The sequence below is a fragment of the Ixodes scapularis genome, unplaced genomic scaffold (assembly GCF_016920785.2).
Source record: "Ixodes scapularis isolate PalLabHiFi unplaced genomic scaffold, ASM1692078v2 ptg001348l_1__unscaffolded, whole genome shotgun sequence".
Lineage (NCBI taxonomy): Eukaryota > Metazoa > Arthropoda > Arachnida > Ixodida > Ixodidae > Ixodes > Ixodes scapularis.
Window position 1 is genome coordinate 1 of NW_024610139.1, and position 18434 is coordinate 18434.

Here is an 18434-nt window from a genome sequence, read left to right on the forward strand (position 1 = left end):
CAAAGGATTTTTCCTCTACAGGGTCATTTTACTTTTTCCAGCGCCGACCATACATCGTTTCATCTCGTGTTAACCAAAACGGAAGGCTAGGGGCTTTCACAGCTAATCAAGCGCCATCCAGAGGTATCGTCACGCACCAATACACGCCCGGGGAGCCAGGCGACGTCACTTCTGAACTTGCGCTTGATTGGCTGTGGAGGCCCCTAGTCTTCCGCTGCGGTTCGACACAGGATAAAATGAAGTAGGCAACAACACTTTTCTTTTTCGTTTTTGCTGGTCGTTAGAAAACAAGAATATTTCGAAGTCGGGGGGGGGGGGGGGGGGGGGGGGGGGTCATACTGAATATTTGTACTTTCTGGGTGGCAGTGGGGTGTTTTGAAGCCTCAATATTTGGCTTAAAGGGGCACTGACACCCCAAAGGCCGTAAAGTTCAGTAAAGTTGACATTTGGGCTAGTTGGTAGTCTAACATATTGAGGTATTTAGCGCACAATGTAGAAAGAAGAAGGACAAGACAGAAAAGAGCGCTACTCACAACTACGTTTATGATAAAAAGGGGAGAGAAAGAAAACACGTAAATAATCCGCCGCGGACTCGTGCACCTGCCCCAGCCCCGTGAATGATAGCGGCTAGTTCATATCCAGGCTCGTGCGGGCCCTTCATTGTTCGTTCAAGGAATTTCCTTTCCTTGTTTGTTAGCGTAACGGATTCAACGCTAATACAGTTCCTCTCCTCACGAATTGACCCGCGAGGTATTGGAAGCCTTCTACATCCTTCGTGAGGACAGGAACTGTATTAGCGTTGAATCCGTTACGCTAACAAACAAGGAAAGGAAATTCCTTGAACAAACAAGGAAGGGCCCGCACGAGCTTGGATGAACTAGCCGCTATCATTCACGGGGCTGTGGCAGGTGCACGAGTCCGCGGCGAGTGAGTGAGAAAATGTTTTATTTTCAGGTGGGGTACCTGTTGCCCTTGAAACTCGTCATTGGCTACAGGGGGAGGCGATGGAGGGATTGGGTTTAAATGTAAATATCAAGTCCGGCGGACTTGATGAACTCTATCAGCGAGTCCAAAATTGCTTTTCTGTGCTCGGGGGTGCCGTCTGGAAGAACCCATTCCTTTAGGCAGGATGGTCTTTCTTGTGGCGGTAAAGCATTCAAAGCTAGTTTCCGCTTGATGTCACTTTTGGGACAATCCCAGATGATGTGTTTGATGTCTGCCAGTATTTGACAGTGATCGCACATGTCAGTTTCGGAATCTTCCCCGTTGTTGCTTTTCCGGAATTTATACTTCAAAGCCGATGTCATGGCGGTTCCTGTACGCAACCTTCGTAGGCATACACGCTCCCACCGACTGTAAGATGTCGATGGAAGGGGGTGTTCGTCTGGCCTGCGTAGATCGGCGAGTCTTTGTCTTCTTTCTAGCCGTTCTTGTGCTTTGATTTCCGACGGGTCGACGTCGTCTTCGATGTCTTCATCTACGACGGGGTGCACTGAGCCTTGGCCGGGTGGGACTGCCTGTAGCTGCTCCCGTGCGGCTGCATGTGCCTCGTCGTTTCCGTGGATACCTTGATGTCCGGGGATCCATCGTATCTTGATGGTACGGCCTTCAGCTCGAAGCTGTCGGGCCGTAGCCTTAATGCTTTTAACCGTTTTGCTGCGGCTATCATGTTTTTTCAATTCTCGTACGGCTTCTTTAGAGTCCGTAAAGACATAAATGTTGCTTTTATGTTTTTCTTGTTCTGCACTTTCGACCGCCGTCTTGATGGCTTGAAGTTCAGCCTCCTTGACGCTGGTGGTAATGCCCAGGGAGGCGGCGACTCTTCTCTGGTCGTTTGCGCAATAATGAGCCATAGCTGTGCATTTGTCCTCCTTGGCTGCGTCCGTGTAAATAATGACGTTAGTGTCATCTTCAAGAAGTGATTGTACCTCGGTGTCGTGTTTCCTGGCAGCGCTATTTCTTCTTTTAACTTGTGTTTTTCCTTGATTTTGCGGGGTCGGTCTTGTATCAATAACTATCTCGTCTTCCCATGGTGGAGGAGGTTTCGTAAAAACTTGGTAGACCTCGTTGTTGTAACCAAGAGCTCTCAGGATCTTTCTTCCTGGTTCAGTTTTTTCAAGCCTCAAGTTTTGACTGATTTTGTTTTCTTGTGCTATTTCTTCGATCGTGTTGAGTCCTCCGATCTCGTAAAGCGCTTCCACCTTGGTGCACCTGGGAAGCCCAGTGATTACTCTCAAGGCTTCCCTGTTAAGTGCTTCAAGTCCGTTTTTTTTGTGCTCTGGTTAGACTGAGGTAGTTCACTCCGTAAGTTGCCTTTGGTACAAGGAAAGCCTTAACCATGGTCCTGAGGATGTCTTCTTTAGCTCCCCACGCTTTGCCGGTGGTGTGTTTGATCATATTGAGTGCCTGCTTCCACTGACTTTTGATTTGCTGGTACCAGCTTCCCGCCTTTCCGTTTTCGTCAATCACGATACCGAGTATCTTAATTGAGGTTTGAGATTTAATTTGCTGGCCATTGACGAGGAGCTTGATCTTGTCTCCAACTTTTTCATCTCGCCCTCTGGCGTTGGATATGGCGACGTAATTTGTTTTTTCGGTTGAGAGTTGTAACCCCGTCTGTTTGGAGAAGTCTTGAATTGTGTCCAGGGCTTTTTGAAGCGTGGTGACTTGCGTGGACGTGCTGCAGTTCTTTGTCCAAATAGTAATATCGTCTGCGTAAATGGTAAATCCCAAGAAAGGAATTTTTTCTAGGGAAAGAGCAAGATCTGCCATCACCATATTAAAAAGTGTTGGCGAGATTACGGCTCCTTGTGGGACACCGATCTTGTTATCTGTCATCGGTCCTCTGGTTGGTCCTATAGCCGTTTGGTATTTTCTTTTGTCCAGAAAAGAGTGAATGAATTTCAGGAGTCTCCCTTTGATTCCTCTTTTGACTGCACCACGTATGACCGCGTCGTGGGGCACAGAATCAAAAGCTTTCTTTATGTCGATTGTGACGATCAGCCGTGGATTGTAGGAGGGTCGTTTGGAGGTGATGTCCTTGTGAATAAGGGCCAAACTATCCTGCGTTGACAAACCTGGTCTGAAGCCTGTTTGTCTGGCGCAGTAAGCCTGGCTCTCAATTTCGAGGAGCCACGTGATTCTCGCGAGGACCATCCTCTCTATGGTCTTGCACAAATTGGAAGTGAGTGAGATTGGTCTTAGGTTCTGGATTGAGTCGGTGAGCTTGCCTGGCTTGGGAATTGGAATAACCGTTGACAGTTTCCATTCTTCGGGCAGCTGTCCTGTCTCCCATATTTCGTTAAACCAGGCCAGCAGTTCCGTCTTCTTTTCCTCTGGCAGGTTCTTGAGAGACGTGATGGTGATCTTATCCGGTCCGGGTGCGGTGTTCCTTGCTGATTCCAGAGCCATTATAAGTTCCCCCATGTTAAATGGGGCGTCTGCTGGTGACCCATGGTCGAGCTCGGGAACCCTCTTTTTGTAGCGTTGCTGCAGCTGTTGTGTTGTTGGTTGCGGGAAGAAGTGTTCCCCTGCCATTACTGCAAGATCTTCTTCCGTGATGCCGAGCTTGATAGCGAGATTTTGTCCCGTACAATTGTTCTTTTTCTTACCGGACATGCCTTTGTATGTCCGCCACATTCTTCTAATGCCGGTTTTTCATTGAATGAATGGCAGTGCCGTCTCCAGATTTGCTGCTTCAGCTCCTTCGTATAACGTTTGGCTCTAGCCGTTGCGATGTTTAGTTGTATTTTGTAGCGGATGTTATACTTTGCTTTTCTATATCGCTGTTGAGCTTGAAGTCTGCTTGCCCAAAGTCCGCGGCGGATTATTTAGGTGTTTTCTTTCTCTTCCCTTTTTATTAGTAAACGTAGTTGTGAGTAGCGCTCTTTTCTGCTTTGTCCTTCTTCTTTCTACCTTGTGCGCTAAATACCTCAATATCCCAAAGGCCGTATATTTTATTGTCCAAAACGATGCAAGTTGTAATCATAGACACGCAAAAAAAAAAAAAAAAACCCGCATCGCGAAGAAAAATTTTTACACGCGCGCGCGCGCCTTTTTATTTTTGGCGTTTTTCTCTCCCTCTCCTCACCTCCTCGCTTCTTTTGATAGGTGACGTCAAAAATCATGAAATCTAGAAGCTTTGTAGGCGACATTTCGATAACATTTAATAACGGCAATCGTAAAGCATGTTTTTTAACGCAATGGCGAACGCACTACAGCCCTTTTTGAAATACCCAAAATCAGAGTCCGGTGTGATGTCGGCTCCTGGATTTATATCCGCCCTCGGAAAAGTTGGCTGCGCCCGAGCAGAGGATGATCGGTGAGTCGGGGAACCGGACGAAGAAACCGGTTTTTCCCGGTTCGCCGGCGCCCTTCTATCCCGCTCCTCACCTCCTCGCTTCGGGTCGCGGTGGTTTGGAGCGGAGGTGCGAAAGAAAGTCGACTCGCAGGAGACCGCAAAATTTGACGTCACTGCAATGGCGCGGATCGCGCGGGAACTTCAAATTCGGCACTTGGATTTTTGCTTGTTATTTTGATTTTTGGATAGGGGAACATTGACAATCGCTTGATCCACTTTTTTTTCTCTTTCAAATTACAACCAGACACGGACCTTAGAACCGCTCAATTTACGACTGCCTGGATGCGTGTCCCGCTTGGCACACGTGCATGCATCATATGTTTCACTTAAAATTGCCTGTTTCGAGAAAGCATTGTATGCAGCCTACCCCAGGGGTGCTATTCTGGTCACAAACGGTCACGTTCGTGTTTCTCGAAAACTCCTCCCCCCTACGAACCGCGCGCTCCTATTGGCCACAGCCCGCGTGATAATTCCACGCGGTTCCCATGGGAACGTTCGCAAAACACGAAAGCAACCGTTTGCCGTAACTGTCACTCTTCGAGTTCGGACCGTGACGACAAAGTGACGTATGACCACGTCCGACCTACGTAGCACATAGCGGAAGTCGCGTCACTAGATTAACTGCGGTATTACTCGACACACCCTACTCTCTGTTTCACTATGAGTGCGAGCTAGTGCGTGTGTAGGAGCTACAAGAACGTGCTCCAGGCTTTCAACGTTCCTGTCGAGCAGGCGCGCTTGCGCAGTGCAAGCCAACGTTCGTGCAAGATCGTTCGGGGTGATGGGCTCGTGCTTTTAACCCCTCTTTCTATTGCACGAAGGGGAAGAAGCTTTGGGCAGGATTCTAGAGCGTAGAAAATGGCGGCGATGCTTGTTGCTCAACGATGGCTCGACCAACGCGTACAATGACGGGTTTTCCGCGAGCACCCGGTTGCCTTCGCGATGCACGACGGCTGTTTCTGACCACAATACCGCTTGTCGAAAAGCACCGTGTGATCGCAGTGTGACAACGAGAGACGGCGACGATGAGAGATGATGACTGTCGAGCAGCAGCTACTAATTGAATCGCACTGAGATTTTTCGCAACGGGGAACTACAAGGGCGCGGTTGCCCCCGATGATCACATAGCTAATGCCCAGTGGATGGTGATCAGAGCCGTGACGGCCGTCGTGAGTATCGCTGTCAACCGGCTGGGAAGAGACGGTTGGGTCGACAAAACCCCGGACCGAGGCAGCTGAGGGATGTGCGAAAGAAGGCTTTCGTCGCCACCATGACAAGCACACCGACGTCGTCGGGTGCGTTGACTAAACCTAGACTCTAACTAAACCTTCGTCACCGTCATCATCGGTCTGAAGGAGACCGTCACCATTCTGAAGGACTCCAACACTTTGCCGCAAACACCATTTTGCCATTAACAACATGGTGGTAAGTTGACGTTTAAACTTCAGGGTTTCTACCGCTTCGAAGTTAGTGCACGCTTTGTGATTATGTCTTCAGTTGACAATTTGTTGCGGTCTGTACCTACTGTCATTCACGCAATAAAATCTGAATGGGTTGCTGATGGCATTTTGTTGTATCAATTAGATATTTTACCTTTTCACGCCAAGCTGCTGGAATTGCAAGTTAGTCATCGGAAAGTCATAAGAACACTTTTCGATGCCCTGCAATTAACTACGAACAAGTCTGTCCTAAAATGAATCGTTACTTGTCTAGAAAGCAGCAGTTTAGTCTGACAGAGTATGGCAACATTGTTACCCACTGTAGACGAGAAATCTAGCCAGTGTCTTGTGGATGGTTGTCATCTTCGTGACCAAGAAAAACAATAAAAATAGAATTGTCCTACATTCAACACACGTGTGTTAAATGTAAAGGTTATTATAGCAATTAAATAGATTGTCGTTTCAAAAATGAAGGTAACTCATTGAAATTAAAAAGTAGTGTGAGCTGGATTTTTCAAATTTGCCTGTGATGCAGAGCAAATACGCACTGTTGGCTTATCACCATCAAGCATAAACGTCAAGCGGAGGCAGAGTAGATGTGTGAAGAAAAAGCGAGCATATGTACTAAAGAAAGAACTGCTACGTAACGTGAAGAATGTCAGCAACTATCTTGCCATTGTGGTACGAGCTCGGTGGCTATGCACATGCTTATAGCAGCCTGTGAATGTAGGATGCTCCCCTTATGTGGCAAAGCCAGGGGGGGGGGGGGGGGGGGGGGGGCGACGAGGGGGGGGGGTTTATGGGGATTCGCTCCTTCCCTCCCCAAATCCGGCGGGCCCTAGAATATACACACAAATTCCGACACCATCCCCCCCGCACCCCAAGTAATGAACATCCCAGCCACCTCAACCCCCCTCCATCCTCACCCCCCTTAGAAGTTCCTGGCTACGCCACTACTCTCAACAGCACTCAATAAATAGTCAACATTATCAAGATAAACGAAATTTATGTTATTTTATGCACCATATAGGAAGTGTTTTTGTCTTTATATGCATGCAGCCAAAGCACACACTGTAGAAAACACTTGTGTGGAGCCTGGGTTCACAATGCAGTCCCTGTCAAACTTTCAAGGCGTTAACGAATTCCACAAATTAAATTTTCAACGAAACGAATTCGTTTTGCGAAACGCTGGCAAACTTACGTTGCGTTTTACATCATTCACCTTTGTCGTCTGATGAATCAGTAGTCAGCACTACACAAACCTCAATGAGCTTGTCGTTTGTTTTCTTGCCGTTGGGGCGATCGCTGGCGGTCGTGGCGGCGGCCAAATTCTTTCTCATCGTTGGCTGCTGCCTCTGTGCTCGCGGAAACGTGGTTCCCTTTGTGTCAAGGTGAGTTTTTGAATTTTAATGCACGACAACGCTGAATAAAGGTCTATTACCGTCTTCATAATCTCAGCAACGCTACCGTACGAGCCACAACAACACCACCACTTTCAAGCTTCATAACAAGTCTTGCATCTCGCGAAGCGTTACATCGGAGACGTCAAACGCCAGCTCACTGTGCTCTTCGACCCGGTCCTGCCGCCGAATGGGCTCATCCAACAGCACGAAAGTATTCGTGTGCGCGTTGATCAAGTGACCGATCGTATGTCAAACCCCAGCCGCGGTCGATCCGACGAGCATCGCGGCCATGTTCTTTCGAGTTTAACTCGCCAAGGGTAGGGTTGTCGAGTTAAAACAATGCAAATAGTCCCGTGCATTCTTGTTCTTACGTCATTTTGTCGTCACAACCCGAACTCGAAAAATGACAGTTAGCGGCAAACAGAGGCTTTCTAGTTTCACGAACGTTTCCATGGCAAATGGCGTTGAATCGTCACGCGCGATGAAGCCAATGGGAAAGCGAGGTACCTATGTAGGGACGTGTAAAAACGAAAAAGCCGTTTTTTTTTTTTTTTTTGCACGAGCTATTCTGCAAATAAGAATAAGTAAAAAAGACTGCCCGAGATTATGCCGTCACGTGCATTTCTTCAGCGCCGAAAGAGAAGAGCATGGCTTATGGAGACTATACCGGCATAATCACTGCAGTGAGCAAAGAAGCAAAGCATTATTAAAACTGCCCGAAGAAACTTTCCTGCATCATCCACACAATGCTCACAACCGTTGCACTCTGCGTCGATCTCATGACTTGTCATATACTACCACAGAGTCGTCGTCAGCTCTGTATCCATTTGAAGTCTCCTTCACTGGCAAACAGGAAATTTCATTTGCAACTTATGTTCACTGCGGCTTCACAAAGGATGATCGGTGTCGCAGCGCACCTTCACGTAATATTTTTTTTTCTCGTAATGCCATCCGTATCGTGCAGAAGCAGGGAAAGCAACGACGCAAATGAGACACAAACACCTCAAGGTCGTTACCGCGGTTTTCGCCATGTTTGTTTTCAAAGACCGTAGCGAAAGACTTCGAGAAAAAAAGCTCAGATATCTTAGCTAAATTTACTTTACGTCATAATTATTGTAATAAACTTTCGTATTTTATAAAAGGATAATATTATTTTTCTCTGTTTCCTTCCATTTTCCGGAAGGTAGCCTTTTCTCCGTTATTCGCTCGTTCTAAGTCTTGGAGGAAAGGAAGAAGATAACAAAAAGAACAGGGGGAAATGCAGGGATTTCTTCGCCCCAACTGGGTGGGCACGTCACCGCGACGTAGTGCATCGTCAGATTCTAGCTGACCGCGTGCGTGAACCCGAACGTTGGGGCGGAGCCTCAAACAAGAATCATTCTAGTTTGAGGCTCCGCCCCTTTTTTCTCGATACGTCACAACTCGAAAGGTACCCGTTTGCGACCAGAATAGCACCCCAGGGCACGGTTCTGCCCAGGGAGAACACATGTGGCAATCATTTTCAAGAGCCCTCTGCTGCGTGGAACGTCCGTGGTATGAGGAGCCACAGACACAGGGATTCCTGCGCACTGTCTCTTGATTGGTTCTGCTGGCACATACACGCGAATAACGCAGTGACGTAGCGTATTTTTTTTTTTTAGATTTGATTGCACCAGCTCATTTTCAGCCTTGGTGCCATTCACGTGCAAAGGAAAATACATAAGATTGTATTGATACTGATTGTATATATTGTATAATCTGGAATTTCATTGTAAATATTGTTAAACGATATCGCGCTAACTTTGTACATTTCTAGAGTTTTGAGCGGGGACGTTTTAATAAAGTGTGATGGGCTTTTTCTTTTACTGAAACTTTTATTTTTTGACTAAAATTATCATCATCATCATTGTCGTCGTCCTCATTAGCATCATCACCATCACCATCATGATCTCAAATTTCGGGGCGCTGTGTGAGTGTATTTTTTTGTGTTTGGATTTTGAATAACTGCCTACTTGCGCTGGTTCGTAATGATGCCTTACCAAATCGCCCAATCTGCAGTATTAACCTATACACCTTTCCAAAAAATGCTCCTTGGCCGCCGCCATGTTGCTGATGCTGATGCGGCTGGTGCGACTCTCGCGCCCTCTATCAGCTAGAAATTTTCTGCCACTCTCTTGGACTGTGAAGACCCACTCAGTGCAGTTCTCTACCTAGGTTTTCGCGGTTTTGCATTCGATGTTTTCTCGCCCCTCTTGAAAATTTCCACTTAATTTTTTTTTTATGCGTGCTGCGTACCCTTTCTGCGTTATCTTCCATTGTGAGAAATAAGGCTGATAAGTGCCTGCCATTCAAGTTTTTCTGCTTTCCATTCACGGGGAACGAAGGAGGTGAAGGACGTCGAACGACCCTGGACGCGATTTTGCGAACATTGTTCTCCCCCCCCCCCCCCCCCCCTTTTACAGATAATCCTCGTAGAATCCTAAGTCGTCTCCAAAAATAGTTGTCCGCGTTGGGGTGCGAAACGGGTCAAGGCCCGTTCACACTCTTGCGACCGACTTCGACCGAGAGAGATTAGACCGGTTTTTAAGCCTCTTCCGACTTCTTAGGACCAGCTCCGCTGCATCGCATCCGGTCCTAAGAAGTCGCAAAAGGCTTAAAAACCGGCCTGGTCTCTCTCGGTCGAAGACGGTCACAAGAGTGTGAACGGGCCTTCAGTTGCGTTCGTTCCTTTGCCTTGGTGCGGTTGTGAAAAAAAAAAAAAAAAAAAAAAAAAAAAAAAAGAAGCTCTTACCAAAACGTGCCCCAGAACGAAGCCATCTCGTATTATGTCCGATCGTCAAGATGTGACTATCGTCGACTGTGACTGTGTTATTTGAGCTCAAATAAATTCTTTTCGGATAACGCTGCATCGTATATATTGTATATATGCATGTTCGAATATTAACACTTCCTCAATTGTGTGTCCGTGTCCTGTCCATCGATAAACACGCTATTTGTGAGCGTGAAAATGCACGCCTTTCGGCGCTTCTTTGTTGCAATTTATTTTTGACAGCAAAGCGCTTTGTCGTTTCACATGCGGCGAATCCCTCGGCGCCGTCAAAACTTCTCGCAAGAAAAAAAAGACACACGCAAATAACTAGAAATATACATTCCAGTCGCATTCGTTCTGTCGCGCGCGTACCCAACAAAAATAGTTCACAGTTTTTTTTTTTTTTTTTTTTTTTTTTTGTGTGTTTTTCAAATGTGGTATAATGCTTTCTCAATGTCCTCGGGAAAATACATGTACCATGAAACACAAAATATAGCGGGAAAAGACGAGAATTTAGCCGCCAGCAGCGTTTGAAACTGCGCCTACGCAGGCTGCGCCTATTGAAATCACAGTCCATTCGGTTAGGGTTAGGAGGGACGCCGGTGAGAGTCTAGCCTCAAACTCGGTTACTGGGCTCGAAAACGGTTTGTTGCCCCCGGGGCCGAGTGTTGTTTGGAAAGGCACGTGCTTTCCAAAAAGCACTCGCACTCACAAACACTTTTTTTTAGAAAAATGCTTTCCAAAAAAAAAAACAAAAAAACACTCGACCCCAGGGGCACCAAACTGTTTTCGAGCCCAGTCACCGGGTTTGAGGCTAGACTCTCACCGGCGTCCCTCTTAACCCTAACCGAGTGGACTGTGATTTCAATAGGCGCAGCCTGCGTAGGGGCAGTTTCAAACGCTGCTGGCGGCTAAATTATCGTCTATTACTTACCCGAGGACATTGAGAAAGCATTGTACCACATTTGAAAAAGCAAAAAAAAAAAAAAACAACAACAACAACAAAGAACTGTACTATTTTTGTTGGGTACGCGCGCTACAGAACGAATGAGACAGGAATGTATAGTTCTAGTCATTTGTGCTTTTTTTGCTACCATAAGTTTTGACGGCGCTTCTATTCGCCGCATGTGAAACGACAAATCGCTTTGCTGTCAAAAATAAATTGCAACAAAAGAGGGCCGAAAGGCATGCATTTTTCACGCTCACAAATAACGTGTTTAGCGATGGACAGGACACGGACATACAATCGAGGAAGTGTTAACATTCGAACATATATCGTACGCACCACACGATGCAGCGTTATCCAAAAAGAATTTATTTGAGAAAGATCTCAAATAACACAGTCACAGTCGACCACAGTCCCATCTTGACGATCGAACGGAATCCGAGATGACTTCGATTTGGGGCACGTTTTGGGGAGAGCTTCCTTTTTTCACAACCGCACCAAGGCAAAGGAACGAACGCGACTGCCCCGTTTCCCACCTCGACCCGGACAACTATTTTTGGAGATGACTGAGGATTCTACGCGGATTATCTGTAAGAGGGGGGAGAACAATGTTCGCAAAATCGCGTCGGGGGTCGTTCGACGTCCTTCACCTCCTTCGTTTCCCGTGAATGGAAAGCAGAAAAACTTTTTTCTCACAATAGAAGATAACACAGAAAAAATAAACAGCACGCATAAAAAAAAAAAAAATAAGTAGAAACTTTTAAGAAAGGCGAGAAAATGTCGAATGCAAAACCACAAAAACGGTGGTAGAGAACCGCGCTGGGCGGGTCCTCACAGTCCAAGAGAGTGTCAGAAAATTTCCAGCTGATAGAGGGCGCGAGAGTCGCACCAGCCGCATCAGCATCAGAAACATGGCGGCGGCCTACGAGCGATTTTTTTTTTAGGAAAGATACATGGAAGTGACGTAATGGAAAGGAGGAACGTATCCTAGCAACACTCAAGTGGCGGATCTGCCCACTCTGACGCCGCTACGTCATCGCAAACCTGACACCTGACACCTGTCGCCCGTTTGAGCGACGTCCGGAGCCAACCCCCGACCAGCGGAAGGAGCTACGCATTCCCCGAGGCGTCCCTATGCGGGGGACACGGGGTACGATTTACTACGACGCGGGGAGCAGAGTTTCTGATAGTTTCTGCGTTTAGTGAAGGAACGGCAACCAATCCTGTGCATCGCTGGCCGTCGCATCTGTTCTAGTACAGGTAAAAGTATTGAAAAACAATAAAAACCTGTTGGGCGTTGTTAAAACAAACCGCTTTTTTGTGTCCGTTTGCAATACATTTAAGAGCGTTTCGTGGTCCCGGCGCGTAATGAAGGCGCGGAAGCAAGCAGACGACCTGGGCAAAGACGCCTGCTTGCTCTGCTGAACCCAAGAAACATTCGGTTGATGTGACTTGCCCTGAGACAGGGTAGAAGCATGATAACGTAAAAGGGACGTGGTCAACACACAGCGTATCCAAAAACAGCTGTGTGTTCGGACTTCGGAGACGTGCCTTTCTTTTCCTTCCCTGTCTCAGGTCAAAGTATGTCCACTTTTCACGAGCTCGCCTGCGCGCTCACCTTTTTTTGAGACCTTCAGTGTAGTCATAACTTGCAACAGCAACTATACTTTCCTCTTGTCTGGAATACCTCAGTACCAAACTTCGCCACGTCTTTTTTGTATATTCTGTAAACGACTTAATTTTCCCGAATCAACTACAATTCGCCAAAAATAGGTCCCGCGAACAATTCTGATAAAATGTCAACACATTTTGGAATGTACAGGGTGTCACAAAAGAAAATTTACGCGGTATTTTTTTTCTCAAAATTAAACTAGGCATCGCCGAACGCTCATTCTCCGCCCAAAGGTAGAGCTAGAGGTCACAACCAGATGCCAAAGTTTCAGCCCGATCCGATAACTTAATCAAAAGTTATAAGTGATTTTCTAAAAATTTCAATGGGAAAATGGAGCCCATTTTTGCTCGTTTTCGGTTTCTGGTGCCATAGAGCCCCATGTGTCTGAAAACTCCGTCGGCCGCCATTTTCCCATTGAAATGTTCAGAAAATCACTTATAACTTTTGATTAAGTTATCGGATCGGGCTGAAACTTTGGCATCTGGTTGTGACCTCTAGGTCTACCTCTGGGCGGAAAATGAGCGTACGGCGATGCCTAGTTTATTTTTGCGGTAAAAAAGACCGTGTAAATTTTTTTTTGTGACACATTGAGATCCCAGCGCGTCGCGAAAATTATAACCTGCGAATTATTCCGAAAATTCAGCTTTAACCTAAATTGTGAAATGTTCAGCCCGCGAAAAATAGGTCGCTTACAGTATATTATTGTCTGCCAACATAAAAATAAGCTGCAGCTTCCAGCTGGAAATGAAGATTTCCAGTTGCATTGTTGCATTTTCGGCTAAATTATACAGCAGCAGCTGGAAATCCTGTTCACAGCTGGTAATGGATGCTGCTCATACTAAAAATAAGAAATTCCAGCTTGGAAGTACATAATCCACCTAAAAGTTTCCCAGCTAGATGAGGAAAATACTAATTTCCAGCGAGAAATTTGTCCATTTCTGGGTGGAAACAGCCTGGAATTCGGCTGGTAAAATAGATTTCCAGCTTCAGCTTTGGCTTTACCGGACTCCCTAGCCGCGGGCATTCGCTTCTTGCTTACCCGAAATCGTCCTGCGGCAGGAGTTTGTGGACGTTTCTTCAGCTCCTGCCGATATTTATGTAGCATAGTAAACCTATGCACCGACCACTTTTTTTTTTCCAGGTAATTTAATAAAACGCGTCGAGAAAGAATGACACTCCAGGCCCGGATCGAAAATGGCATCGTCTACTCCCCATACCCATCGGAACCTGTGCCCGAAATGACGTTGTACCAGGTGGTGAAACAGTGCCTCGAGCAATATGGCTGCCGAACTGCTTTGGTGAGCTTGACAAATGTTCACTTTAACGGTGCTTTTGTGTATATACAGGGTGTCACAAAAGAAAATTTACACGGTCTTTTTTACCGCAAAACTAAACTAGGCATCGCCGAACGCTCATTCTCCGCCCAAAGGTAGAGCTAGAGGTCACAACCAGATGCCAAAGTTTCAGCCCGATCGGATAACTTAATCAAAAGTTATTAGTGATTTTCTGAAAATTTCAATGGGAAAATGGCGGCCGACGGAGATTTCAAACACATGGGGCTCTATGGCACCAGAAACCGAAAACGGGCAAGAATGGGCTCCATTTTCCCATTGAAATTTTCAGAAAATCACTTATAACTTTTGATTAACTTATCGGATCGGGCTGAAACTTTGGCATCTGGTTGTGACCTCTAGCTCCACCTTTGGGCGGAGAATGAGCATTTGGCGATGTCTAGTTTAGTTTTGCGGTAAAAAAGACCGTGTAAATTTTCTTTTGTGACACCCTGTATTGGGTGTTTTTTCTAGGCTTAACAAATTTGTTTAAAAAAAACATGAAAGTTACACTTATGCCGCTTGTGGAGGGGAGTTATACGGCCAGGGGGACATATTATAGGAGGATAATCGTAACAATCAGTCGACAAATTAACTAAAATTTGTTAATTAACTTTTGAAATAATGAAAACAGACATATCGTTCCAATTAGAAACTTGCTCAGCGTCATCGAAAACCACTGAATCAGTAATTTTCAGAAAGACTTTGAGCGCGTGAGAAGCGTAGTAGTGCACTAAAGTTACCACTCGTGGAGCAGGTACAAAGCTAGCGGTTGCGATAAGGCGCCCGCGCGATTTTTCCGTCTCTTATCTAGCCCCAGCCTTGTACCTGCTCCACGAGTGGTAACTTTAGTACAACACTACGCTTCTCACGCGCTCAAAGTCTTTCTGAAAATGACTGTTTTCGATGACGCTGAGCAAGTTTCTAATTGGAACCATATGTCTATTTTCAATAATTAAAAGTTAATTAACGAATTTCAATTAATTAGTCGACTGATCGTTACGATTAGCCCCTATAATATGTCCCCCTGGTCGTATAACCCACCTCCACAAGCGGCATAAGGGTAAATTCCACGACTTTTTTAAACAAATCTGTTAAGCTTAAAAAAACAAAAAAAAAAAAAAAACAAACACCCTGTATATATATATATATAGGGTGTCTGAATACCCAGGCACGATCTAAAATGAACCGTAAAAATATACGCCTGCACGTTGAATTGGGAAGTAATCCGTTACAAGTAACTGATCGTTTGTAATCCTTTACTTTTTCAACTAATTTTTGTAATTGCTGCGTTAATTGTTTTTGACCGTAATTTGTAATTCAATTTCGTCAAAAATGTTAGTAACGAATTACTTTAATTACTCGTTCCCTTTTATTAAAATACGAAGATAATACAGAAACTGGAGCGATATGAGCAGGCTATCCAGCAGCATACAGATAGCAAGTTCAACAAATGAATAACCGAGAAGAAAACACTTTTTTTTTTGTATGATCGGTCACTATAGCGTGACATGACAACACCAGGACGAACCACACTGACCGATTGCATCTAGGATAGCTGGCGCAAGCTACCGCCCATAAATAACCCGAAGAGACGATGCGGTTGCCACGGAGACGCGCATGCGCAAAGTGAGGTAGTTCGTCAGGGCGCGCTGGTCCAGCGTTAGTCTACGTTGGACTGTAAACACCATCGTTCGGGCGCTTCTCGGGCGGCGTAGTGGCCGACGAACGTCGGTCTGCACCGGCGTGCGTTGCGTTCGTCGACGTTGGAGTATAAACGGCCCTTTAGGGACTGTATTGTATTTTTTTATGCTTTTGACGTCAGAGGTAAGGTCAAAGCACCACGACACGACGACGTGACGTTACGACGGCGCCATGACGACATCGTTGACTGCGACGTTACGCGACGCCAAGATGTCGTGACATCGCGTTGAGGACGACGCCGTTACGCGACATCAAGTCGCCGTTCTGACACAGCCGTGATATCGCGTCGCGTGGAGGACGACGCCGTTACGCGATATTAAGTCGCCGTTGTAACGCGGTCATGCCGTCGGGCGCCGCGTCGAAAACAACGTGGGCGTGGTTGTCGATGCCAACGTTGACGTCGACGCCCCATGCAACGTCAAACATCGCTATGACGTCACGTTAACGTCGCCCTGACGTCATCGTTAACGTCAACGTCACAACGACTTCACGACGAAGCCTTGGCGGCGTGTAACGTCGTCGCCTTCGACAGCGTCAAACTCGACGCGCAGTCACGGCGAAGTCTTGACGTCGTGTAACGTAGTCGATGATGACGTCGACGTCGACATCGGGAAGTTGTCGAGACATTTTTCTTGACGTCGAGTTGCGTCATGTCGACAACGACGTCGACAAACTGACACCAAGCGTCCTTATGAGGTCGCATTGGCAAGGACGCCGCAGTCATCTTGACGTCCCGTGACGTTGTCGTCGTCGTCATCAACGCCAACGTTGACATCGTCGTCGTTGTCAACGTAATATGACGTCATAACGCAGTCTTGATGTCATGTAGCGCACGTTGCCAACTTCGATGACGACGTTGACGTCAAGGCATCTTCTGATGTCGCATGGCGTTGTGACAAGTCTGGTCGCGGTGACTTTATGTACGTGACGCAGTTGTATAAAAATATAGTCCGGCGTTCTACTCTTTTTATAACTTTGACCACTGTACCGGTCGAGCTTGGCGTTGGAACGAAATGCGTTTTTCATAAGAAACGGCTAATCCAAACAACTTCGCTCGTAACGCCCGAAAGGGCGCTACGAGCGAAGTGGCTTAGTGGCATGGATTAGAGCTATTAAATAAGCTGCGCTTAAAGTATCGGCTAGTGCCACTAGTATCGGCACTCCGCTCCCACACATTGTTGTGGGCGCCGCCATTTTGGCTCGTGTGCAGAGCAGACGCGACTGCCGATCATCATGATTCAAAAGTGCGACTTCCTCAGCATTAGGTTCGGTGTTAGGAAGCTCATGTAATATTGCTTTGCTCTGTCGCGAACTCTTTAAACGTTCGCGGAGGGCGGAAAAGCGTTTCCTGTGATTTCGGACAAAGCTTCAGATAACTGGCAACCGTACTCCGGCAGAGGAGCCTCAAGCTGTCAAAACATCTCACTTCAAATTTGACATTTGGAACAACGTAGACGAAGAAGCTTGATGCAAGCACCGTGCACGAGATCATGAGCCGCATGGCTTCAAAGCATTCTACCGAAGCCATGAGCAGTATCTGACTTTTTTACTTATGGTAAAAAAAACAAGTAAATAAAACGAACGAACCTCTCCAGGTGTTTATTACTGCCACCATCTGCTTCGACGTCTCCGCCATTATACGGACTACGAGGATCTGCCATCCTTTTTTTGTCGTGGGTTCTTTTGGCTGTTTACCAGACGCGAGGCACAGTGCGCGAGGCAGAGAAAAAAAGGCAACATTGTACAAAATGGGCAAGATGCAAAGCAAGCTAAAGCTCCGTGGGCTCGAAGACCTGCACCAGTGCACTGCGTTCACCGACGAGGAGGTGGCAGAGTGGTACAGGAGCTTCATGAAAGAGTTTCCCAGTGGACGCATTTCCCTGGAGAGGTTCAAGGAGGTCTACCACAGGCAGTTCCCCGAGGGGGATCCGTCCGAGTTCGCCCAACATGTCTTCCGCACGTTCGACACTAACAAGGACAAGACCATCGACTTCCGCGAGTTCATGTGTGGGCTGAATGCCACCAGTCGTGGGACACCGGAGCAGAGACTCAGGTGGGCTTTTACCTTGTACGATCTGGACGGAGACGGCTTCATTCAAAAGCAGGAGATGATAGAGATGCTCACGGCCGTTCGCAAGATGTTCGCGTCCCCGATGTATTCTCCGCCGAAAGACGAGTCCATGACGCCTGAGAAACAGACCGAGATATTATTCCGCAAGATGGATAAGAATAAGGACGGAAAGCTGAGCCTCGAAGAGTTTCTGGACGGGGCCAGAAGTCACCCTTCTGTCCTGTACATTCTACTAGACTCCCCCACGAAGCCCTTCCAGTAAAGGGATTCGATCTTTATCTCGGAGTCGAATAGATCACTTACCCTTTCATTCTCGAGAGAGGCAGAGAGACACTCACATATTCTTTGATGCAGTTTTGTTGTGTCTGTACAGAAATGCATCTATGAACAATATCAGTGTCGGAAATAGTGAGCGATATACCACGGCACGATGTCGCTAAGGCTCACGTTCCACGAATGGCAAGAATCGATTAACGATAAGCAACCTGTACAACAACATTACACGGATAAAAATTCTTGACATAACTGAAATCTTGCCTTAATCATTTTCCCTTAGCGAAATCGATACTTGCGGTTGTCCTCTCGTCAAGCTCTTTGGAGTATACTTGAAGCCACTCTAAGCACTCGGCAACATATTAGGGGGGATTCAGCCGCTATTTATTTGTACCCTTTTCCTCATAGGTGGAGCAGAATTTTTCCGGGACCATCGAGTCGGATGCT

At 46.7% G+C, this 18434-nt stretch overlaps 2 protein-coding genes across 2 annotated transcripts; one reads left to right on the top strand and one right to left on the bottom strand.

Annotated features, from left to right (window-relative positions):
- Window positions 1-1313: 1313 nt before the first annotated feature.
- On the bottom strand, window positions 1314-17304 carry LOC120848677 (the record flags this gene model as incomplete). Its single annotated transcript, XM_042288244.1, has 3 exons — window positions 17231-17304; window positions 2372-2680; window positions 1314-2211 (listed from the first exon to the last, which is right to left on the bottom strand). Coding segments are annotated over exons 1-3 (1281 nt in total), but the record flags the coding sequence as incomplete, so codon positions are not given.
- Window positions 17305-17375: 71 nt separating this feature from the next.
- LOC8024525 (neurocalcin homolog) lies at window positions 17376-17976 on the top strand. Its single transcript, XM_002406109.3, has one exon. The coding sequence runs from the start codon at window positions 17392-17394 to the stop codon at window positions 17974-17976; it is 585 nt and encodes a 194-aa protein (XP_002406153.3). The 5' UTR covers window positions 17376-17391.
- Window positions 17977-18434: the final 458 nt, after the last annotated feature.